Genomic DNA, 10253 nt, shown 5'->3' with positions numbered 1-10253 from the left:
ATAAGACCAATCATGGAATATAATTGCTTCATATATTATCCGAAAAACAAAAACCTAATCCTTAAATTAGAACGAATTCAGTATGCTGCAATCCGACTGGCACTAGGGTACAGAATTAGCACGCCCACAAATGTTTTGCTTAGCGAAGCTAAAGTCATTTCCCTTCGGGATAGAGTCAATTTTCTAGCTAGAAAATATCTACTCAAATGTTACTCTTATACAACCTCAACTTCAAACAAAATACTGTTTAAAAACAACACAGACCTGATTGCCATTCCTCCCAACAGACGAACGAAACACTCTCTGCTAGTTGAAAACCTCCTTAATTTGTTAGAAACACGACCCGATCTAGAGATTGCTGAAAAACATCCAATTTTTACCACAGACTATAACATCCTATATAATATTCCACCGAGTGATGTTTATTTAGGTCAATCATTACAAGATTCTTCCGACCCTAATATTCCGTTACGAGATTTTATTGAATCCAACCCTCCGAATACGGTTGCAATCTATACCGATGGCAGTGCAACAGAAAACTCCGAATCAGTAGGTGCCGCAATATACTGCCCACAACTAAATATCTCCCAAAAATTTAGTTTAAACAAGCACGCATCAATTTTCACAGCAGAATGCTACGCCGTTAGCCGAGCACTGGACATTGCCAATTTATATAGTAATACTACAAATTTTCTCATCTTCACCGACTCGCAAAGTACAGTGAAGTCACTACAGAAGCCAACCTTCAAATATAATATCAGTAACCACATCATTGAAATCAAAACTAAGTACTCTACGTTTATATCAAACAACAAAGGCCAAAATTTTATTAAGTTTATCTGGATACCAGCACACGTAGGAATTATCGGTAACGAAGAAGCAGACTCACTTGCGAAAGAAGCGACCAAAGAAAGCCCTTCACCAGATATCAAGGTTTCAATCGCTGACCTAACCAGAGACCTCAAAATTCAAGCAAGATTGTCCACTAACACCCTAATCAAAAAGGAGGGTCTAATCAAAGGTGTGAACTATGTTAGATTTTATCACAAGGACAAAGGCAAGCCATGGTACACTGGTCTTGCGCTCTCTAGAGATTTTCTAGTTTTTGTTAATAGATGTCGAGCTAATCACTATAATTTAAATGGTTCTTTGGCGAGGGTTAACTTTATAGCTAACAGTGCTTGCCAATGCGGAGCAGAACTCCAAGACCTAAATCATGTTATATGGCAATGTCCACACTATGAAAACGAACGCAATACATTGGAAACAAAGCTCCTCAAAGGCAAGTACTGTTTCCCTCTTTGTATTAGTTCCTTCTTATGTAAACCTGACATAAAAGGACTAAAAATAATTTATAATTTCCTTAAACAATGTTCCGTTAGACTTTAGAAACAGTGTAAACCTATTTAATGTAAGCTAGATGTAATAATATTGTACTTGCTATATAAACCACTTGGTTTAAAGCAATAAATAAATAAATAAATAAAATAAGAAAATGTGGCCTTTTCATCGATGCCTCAATCCCATTTTTGGGAGCTTCTCCGGCGTGATCGATGATGACGACGGTATCGTCGAAATCAAATGCCCGAAAACGGCAGAAAATATATCGCCAAAAGAAGCAATAAAAACAGTACCTGCAGTACGCAAAATATTTGTGGATGATGCGGGTACTGTAATGAACAAAAACCATTACTACTATTATCAAGTGGAAGGGCAGCTGCACATTACGCAAAAAATGTATTGCCTCTTTTGTGTTTGGACACGCAAAGGCTTGATATCGCTAAAGATATATAGAGACGACAAATTTTGGCAGCAAGAAATGCAATCGAAATTGTCCCGATTTTACATACATTGCATGCTGCCGGAAATAGTGGACAGTCGACACAATAGGAGTATGGCCATTCAAGAGCCCTCCGATACAGAGCGAAGAAAGACTATCATCATCAGCTCGCGAATCATTGGAATCGCTGGAGCTTCCTGACGCGATGTCGTCGGGCCGCACACTTTGAAACAGTCTGCGGAACCGCTGATTATTTCAGCGGTTAGAATTTATTTATTTTTGCAGATTCGTCTTCCCTGATAGATTCCAGAGTGCTGTCAATGGATCCCAAACCATCCGACTGCGCATCTCAGACCCGGTAAGTATACACAATCATACGAATTTATCTATTATATGTTTCAATACTTTATTCGTTTTTACTTATGTCATTGATGCGTCCGGAATGTCGTCAGTCCGCCTGCCGGACTTCGCGGGTTCGTAACTCCCGTTTCGCGTGCTCGCGAACGATGTTCGGGGTCATGGCGCAGTTACGGGGTAACCACGTCTATTTAGAAGGAACTCGACGTTGCAATGAGACACGTACGTCTCGTTGCCGAGTTTCCGACCAGGCCCGCGCCAATCAGCGACGAGGACCAGCCGCGCGCCAATCCGCGAATTCGGCCCGGGCACGGACCAATCGACGACCACCGAAGATTCGCGAACGAGCACACGAGGTCCGCGTTCGGGCAATAAAGATCGCGACGAAACCACCCGAGAGCGGAGTTGGTCTCCAGGAGCATTCTAGCTGCGAGTCTCTCATGAGCAGTCGCGCCGCGAACATCTCTCTCGAGTGCACCCTCCTTGCTAGTAGTATAGTATTAGTGTTAGCATAGTGACCGTCCAAGGACTAGGCCTCTTGGGGCCCTCCAGTGCCGCTATACCTGCGTCCTTAACAAAAACTGTCCTTTTTAGGACATTCAAAAAGTCAGTCCAATCCACAACGATTCCCGCCTTCCACAACGGAAGAGCCAGGGAGCAGCAACAACCATGTGAGCCGTATAAACGGAATAAAATTAAAAATCACAGACGATCTAAATAACAACACCCTGGAAAAGCTACCCCATCAACTACAAGAAGCAAAAAGACAGCGAACCGAAAACATGACTAACTCCACACAAAACAACTCATGGGTCAGTACCACCAACCTGACAACCAGTAATAGATTTGAAATCTTCTCAACGGAAGCCTTCAAAAACTTTGCTGACACCGCCGGCGACGTGAGTACCAAAAAAAACATCACCAGTGGTCCACGCCCCCCCTCCATCCCTAACATAAACCTGCCAAAAAACCCAGTCCGACCCCCACCCATTTACATCCGCCTAGCAGAAAACGAAGTTCTAAAATTTAGTCAGGAACTCGAAACCGAAATAGGAAAAAACTTCTATATTAAATTCCTCGGGAACCAGGTCCGCCTCCACTTCAGCGAAACCAAATTTTTTACCGAAGCTAAACTTGCGTTTCAAAAAGCAGGTTTAAAATTCCACACCTTTGCTCTCCCCAGCGAAAAGCCATTTACGGCCATCCTAAAAGGTCTGCCCTCTATTGATACCGAGTCAATCGCCACTGAACTTCAGTCACAAAAATTAAACCCCACGAGTGTGGTTGCGTTTAAATCCTCCCCACATAACACAATATATAAAATTACCTTCCCCCCGGGCACCAAACTATCCCAAGTAAAATCAGTAGGATTCATCTACTATTGTCGTGTCTATTGGGAACGTTTTATCAAAACCAGAAACTACACCCAATGCTTCAGGTGCCAAGCGTTCGGTCACGCCAGCGCCAACTGCTACAAAAACCCGAAATGTGTTAAATGCGGTCTTGATCATCTAACAAAAGACTGTGCAAAATCACCCGACACTCCTGCAAAATGCGCCAACTGCAGCGGCGCACACACCGCGAATTATTCACAATGCCCAAATCTCATTTCCTACGTAAACAAAAAAGCTACCACCCACCTTCCGAAATCCAATATCCACCCACCCAACAGCGAAATACACACGATCCGTCATGCCTCCATCATCTCCAATAACAGATCCTTCAGCAGCGTTGTCAAAGGACAACCTCCCCTCCATAACACCACTCCAAACACTTCACCTACATCTGATTCCTCCGAAACCAACGAATTCCTAAAAGAAGCCTTAACCTTCGTCAAAAAAGCCATACCCATCTTCAAAGCCATTCGCCCTAAGCTAGCTACCTGCAATACAATGTTCGATAAACTCGAAATACTATTCGATGCCGCCCAGCAATTATTTTTATAAATCACTTTCTCCCCAACAATACCTGGAACCATCATGACATGGAACGCCTGTTCCCTCTCCACCAAATCCACCGAGCTTGAACTCTTCCTAACTACCAACAACGTCCTAATAGCCACAATTCAAGAAACCTGGCTGTCCCCCTCCATCGATATCACCTTCACAAACTATAACATTACCCGTGCAGACAGAAACGGTGGTAACCCTCGCGGAGGGGTGGCCATCCTCACACACAAAAGCCTCCGTTACCACCCCTTTAAACTCCTACCTGCTGACAACCTCGAAGCAATAGCAATAAAAATAGCCAGCCTTAACCTAATTATCATTTCGGCATACTGCCCCAAACAAACCCTCGATACCGCTGCTCTCGACTCCATCACAAACTTCAACCTCCCATTCATCGCTGGCATAGACCTAAACGCCAAACACACCATCTGGAACAACTCCACCAATAACAAAAACGGCAAAATCCTCGAGAACCACATGGCCAACAACCGTTATTCCATAATAGCTCCCCCGACAGGCACCTACTTCAGACCCAACTGTACGCCCACTAAAATAGACTTTTTCCTGGCCAACACTCTCTCCAACCATCCTTGCGAAGTGTCCGATGACCTCTCCTCCGACCACCGTCCTGTCCTTCTATTACCCCACCAAAAACACTCCTTCACCACCTCCTCCCCCATCACAAACTGGGACACCTACCAAATCCACGCAGCCAAAATTCCGATCACACCAACCATCTCCTCAACACAAGACATCGACATAAAGGTCTCCCAACTTCAAAAATATCTCAAATCCTGCTTCCACAAATCCACCTCCTTCATAAACACTCCTGACAAATTCATCCGACCTGATGAAAAACTAAAATTCACAATCCGTCTCCGAAACGCAGCCAGGAAAAGATGGCAAAGAACAGGCAACCTCATCTCCCTTGAATATTACAAACAACTGAACAAATCCATTCGAAATAGAGTCTTCATCCTAAAAACCGAACACATCAAAGATCAGGTTAAAAACGCTCAAAACACCCACACCTTCTGGCCCGTTTTCAGAAAAATTATGAAAAAACCGACTAACATACCCCCCCTCTTAGACTCAACCGGAAACTATCAAGACACTAGCTCCAAAAAAGCCCAACTCCTGGCCGACCAATTCTCCTCGGTCTTTGACGAGGCCTACAAATCCAAATCTCCCCTCCAAACACAAATAAACTTAAAACTTCAAGATTTCCACCTCAAAGAACACCTCGCCCCCTCATCAAGCTCGGACATCACCAATCATCTCTCCCCCAGAACCTTAAAAGATATTTCCACCAAACTTAAACCGAAAAAAGCCTGTGGATGGGATGGTTTCTCTCCTAACCTGATTATCAAAGCCCCTAGAAACACTTTCGTACAACTCTACTACATTTTCAAAGCATGCTTCACGTTCGCATACTTCCCCAAGGCCTGGAAAGTAGCAAAAGTTATACCAATTCCCAAACCCGGGAAAAATCGTAAACTCCCCTCGAGTTACAGGCCCATCAGCCTTCTCCCCACTCTCGGAAAACTTTTCGAGAAAGCCATTTATAAATTGCTCCTGGATCACATCACCAAAAACAATATTCTTATCGACGCCCAATTCGGCTTCCGAAACTGCCACTCCACCATTCACCAACTGATCCGCACAACTCAATTCCACACAAACCACCTAAACACAAACCGCTTCTCTGGAATGGTCCTACTGGACCTTAACAAAGCCTTCGACTCAGTATGGCACAACGGCCTCATCTATAAATTAATAAACCTCGGCTTCCACCCCAGGCTAACTAAACTCCTCCATTTCTACCTGGAAAAAAGATCTTTCTTTGTTCAGATAGACCGCGATCAGGTTCTGGGAGGCAGTCGATCGACGGCCTGCTCTTTTCAGAGCACCGTAGTTTCGACACTCCGGACCGTCATCCCCACTCCTCGGACCCGTTCCCGCATCCCGCGCTCCCGTCCGAGATTCCGCGCCGCGCCGCAGACGTTTAGTCTCCAACCGACCGCAGCAGCGTGTGGAGCTCGCCTCACGGTATACTACCGTCGGCTCGCAGCGCTTCCCGCCACGAGGCGTGTACCGCTACACATTCCGAAACATTAGATTGTTCGATGGAAGATTTGAACATAATACGTATGAAGAGAACGGGGTTGGAGACCACTCTGACCGTGAAATGCATGATGTGCGATTATAGAGCCAATATCCACAGTCAACCTGATGATCCTCAGGTCATGGATATCAATCGGAATGCAGTGGCAGGAACAATTCTCAACGGAGGCGGCTACGCACAAATAGAAGAATTCCTCACTGCCATTAATGTTCCCGGTATGTCAACGAAGGGATACAGCAAATGCCATGACGACATCGTGGAGAAATTAATCCGTACTGCGGAAGCGGAAATGGTAGCAGCGGCTGAAGAGGAGAAAAGACTAGCCGTTGGAAGAGGCGACGTGTTAGCATGTGGAATTCCACCAGGGGGCATAAGCTGAAATGCAAATAATTTAACCACTAAGTTGCTGGCCCCGAGCACTAGGCGGCGTTGGTGTTCCCCATCACGTGATGGGGGCACATGCGCAGAACGCTTGCTTTGCTCTGACTGACGCTAACGCTAACCGACGCTAACCTAGCGTCCAAGCGTCCTGTACAGTCCTGTAGCATCCATACTGTCATTCAATCATGATGAATCATATTTGTGAAACTAATATTAAAGAAAAAGCTATAAAATATTTACAAGAAAATGTAAGTTTCAACACAACACATACCGAGCATGCCACTACATTACAATACAATATTTTCCAAAATATATTTAATTACATTTTCAATATGTACATGAAACATGTCAATAATATATTAACCGGAAAGTTGAAAAATATTCAACAAACGGAATCACCTTTGTTTGAGATAGCGCGTACCTATTATAAGAAACATTGTAGAAGAAAATAAATGGATTTATAATAAATATTTATTTTTATATATTTCAAGCTGTATAAATTTCTACCCTTTCCACTTAAAAGATTAATTGTACGCGTGTACATGAAAGTACATATAGCTGCAATAGAGTTGTGTGAGTCACGCGAGTATCTGTGTGTGAGTGAGTAGCGTTTGTATCTACATACATATATATACTGTTATTAGTTCGGGCCCCGAGCACTAGAGAGCGCTAAAATACTGGTCACTTTTATAACACGGCAGCTTGCACCCCCTGAATTCCACACATTCCCGTCGTGGCTGACGGAAGTTGGATGAAGCGGTCCTACCGCACAGGAAAGTACAATTCAATCTCTGGTGTCGGCGTGATAATAGGCTATCACACGAGGAAAGTTCTATTCATTGGAGTACGAAACAAAACGCGCTCCATTTGTTTGAACGCGGCGAAAAAGAAAGAAGAGCCGCGGCAACACGCATGCTTCAAAAACTGGGGCAGAAACCAGCCGTCCACCAGAATGGAGAGTGACGCCATCGCAGAAGGTTTCAATACCAGCGTGGAAAAACGTGGATTGATTTATTCGACATTAATTGCTGACGGCGACAGCAGTGTCTACAAGAAAATTCTCGACTGTGATCCATATAAAATATGGATGATCCGCGTGAAGAAAATTGAATGCACAAATCATTTGTTGCGCAACTTTTGCAACAAAATGAAAGATGTTGCGAAAAAGGCTCCGCCCGGTCACTACAGGCAAGCCGTAGAAAATAATATTCGGCGGATGCGCTCGGGGTAATGAAAGCTGCGGAGTATAGATTCGAAGAGAATCTGCCGATGGTACAAAAAATAAAAAATTTATGCGACGATATAATTGTTACGTATGGGGACGTTTCTCCACGTTCATTTCGATTAGAAGTTCTAATCTCTTTTCTGAGAACGAAAAGCGTCCCAACAGGCCCCTTGTTTAATGATTGTACTCCGGCTGGACGCAACTGGCACGAAGCATGGTTCAGTAACAGCACCGTACGATTTCCTAAATTGGAAATCTTCAAAACATCCCCTTCTGGAATGTTTTGTCAAGATAGTCTTTGATAGGAAACATCCTGGCTAACCCTTCGTTTTACCCCTATAAACAAAAGATCCAGCTGCAAACCTTAAATTCACTTGAAACGACAAATACGAGTACGCGACCGTAAAATAAAACAGATACATTCCCCTCTCATTTTTAGGGTATATAAACCCATGCATTTTCATCCTCTTTGGTTCAATCGAGAAGCGGTTCAGTAGAGATTCAGAAGTGATTCGGTCGCGGTATAGTAATCGTGCAGTCACGTCGCGTTACACGCGTAAGAGTCAGTTCTAGTGAGATCGGGTAAAAGTCCCTTTCGAATCAAACGTAACCTTATAGAATCCGTTAGTTCGTGTATATTCTATTTGGCTTTCAACAATCGCTCTCCGACCCCGCATTGCCAGTGCGTCAACACCGTGCATCACTAGGTAACAATTTCTCTAATTGTACACTTACCACATTCACTCGCGACACAGACAATTACACTTGTAACTATTCCAATTCAGAATAAATTGTCTTGTTTGTTAACCCGCGTAATCTACAACCCTTAATTATTGCCTAATATCCTAATCTAATAATTGAACGTTCCCACATGATACAATCTTACCGCTCGGATTGTATCAATTAAATTATATATAAGTTACGAGGCTTACTAATCCTAATTCAAATCAACAAAGATTTCAATATTAACTAATAATAGAAACCATATTCAAGGAGTAATAACCCCCTCGTCGGCCTCTCGCGTTGCTCGCAGCCCTGGCTCGTAACAAAACTGGTGACAGCGGTGGGATGCATTCAATTATTTTAGGATCGCTTTAATTTTTGGTTTTTTACAAGTTAAATTACTCGTAACTGAGTATCGACAATATACTAGTTTTCGCTAGTCACGTCGTAATATTATAAGCAATATACTAGTTTTCGCTAGTTACGCTTTAAAAAATGCTGAACGGAATAGCAAATACTTCTAACGCTGACATAATGAACTTGACGGTATCACTTGCAAATTCTATGTCGCTGTTGACGCAAAGGACATGTTTACAAAACGTTACTTCGACAATTCCGACTTTTAATGGGGAAGACCCACCCTTGTCTCGTTTCGCGCAGACTATAGAGGACGGGTTAACGTTGATTCCTGAGGGTACGGAAACCGAGTATCTAGCAATTGTTCTTACTAAACTCGTCGGGCCAGCACGTAGAAGCACATTAGAGCACAAGTTTACGACCGTAAAAGCATTAATTCAGCACTTAAAGAAAAGATTCGCGCCTGGCAAAAGTTTGTCATATTTCCAAGTGGAAATCGCGAAGTTACGCATCCGCGAAGGTGAGAGCCTACGACAATACATCGATAGGACAAGCCACCTAGTCTATTGTACGCGCGGAGCCATTAAGGAAAAATACGAGGTCCACGCTGAAGAATTCATCAAGGAAATGGAGAAGGACGTTCTGGAAAACTTCATCGATGGATTACCGAATCGTATTGCCTTGAAGGTGTCGGCTCTCCTAAAAGATACAGAAAATCTGGAGGAAGCTTACGACGCTGTGCTGCAAATAGATAAAAAACTAAGAAATCGAAGACAATCGCCTCGGAATGAATCACCATCAAGGTGGTCCCACCGAGAATCTTTCGACCAAGATCCTCGTTATCGCGAACGTGAAGTGTCGTATCCTCTATATCCGAGCAGATATGATCGACACAGAGATCGACGCACGAGACCATATGGTTTTGAGGAGGAAAGAGAAGAACGCGCTTCTGCTTGGACCTTGCGTCACAGGAGCCCCTCACACTCCCCCTCTAATCGCTCCGAGTCATCAATGGGTGATGACGGAGAAAAACGGTATACGATTCTAAAGGGTACCGATAAAAATCGCATGTCAAACATGTATTGTTGGCATTGCGGAACTTCCGGGCACGACGGGAAATTCTGCAGGAATCGTCCCCGTAGCCCGCGATTCCGACGAGATTCGCGAGATTCGTCCGTGGAATCAAAGAAATTTTTAAACTACGATCGCGCTCACCGTACAGGCGACACGATGAGCGAAAAGAAAGAAGATCGCCCAAGATCCGTCCGCTTCGAAGAGAAACCCTCATCAAGGAAGCACCTGCACCACGGATAAAAATTACGATCCCAGAACTGGAATCAGGAACGGGAGAATTTT

At 43.8% G+C, this 10253-nt stretch overlaps 1 protein-coding gene across 1 annotated transcript; it reads left to right on the top strand.

The window, feature by feature from the left end:
* The first annotated feature begins 520 nt into the window (after positions 1-520).
* LOC143355014 (uncharacterized) lies at positions 521-2968 on the top strand. Its single transcript, XM_076789451.1, has 5 exons — positions 521-549; positions 600-1282; positions 2066-2138; positions 2732-2808; positions 2955-2968. Exons 1-5 carry the CDS (start codon positions 521-523, stop codon positions 2966-2968), a joined length of 876 nt encoding a protein of 291 aa, XP_076645566.1.
* The last annotated feature ends 7285 nt before the right edge of the window (positions 2969-10253 follow it).

Source organism: Halictus rubicundus, chromosome 6 (genome assembly GCF_050948215.1).
Source record: "Halictus rubicundus isolate RS-2024b chromosome 6, iyHalRubi1_principal, whole genome shotgun sequence".
Lineage (NCBI taxonomy): Eukaryota > Metazoa > Arthropoda > Insecta > Hymenoptera > Halictidae > Halictus > Halictus rubicundus.
This window is presented reverse-complemented; position numbering and strand designations above follow the sequence as displayed.

Coding starts and splice junctions, on each gene's coding strand:
- LOC143355014 (XM_076789451.1), top strand. CDS start 521: ATGGCAGTGCAACAGAAAACTCCGAATCA. Junction 550..599: donor CAACAGAAAACTCCGAATCA/GTAGGTGCCGCA, acceptor CCAAAAATTTAG/TTTAAACAAGCACGCATCAA. Junction 2,139..2,731: donor GACTGCGCATCTCAGACCCG/GTAAGTATACAC, acceptor TGTCCTTTTTAG/GACATTCAAAAAGTCAGTCC.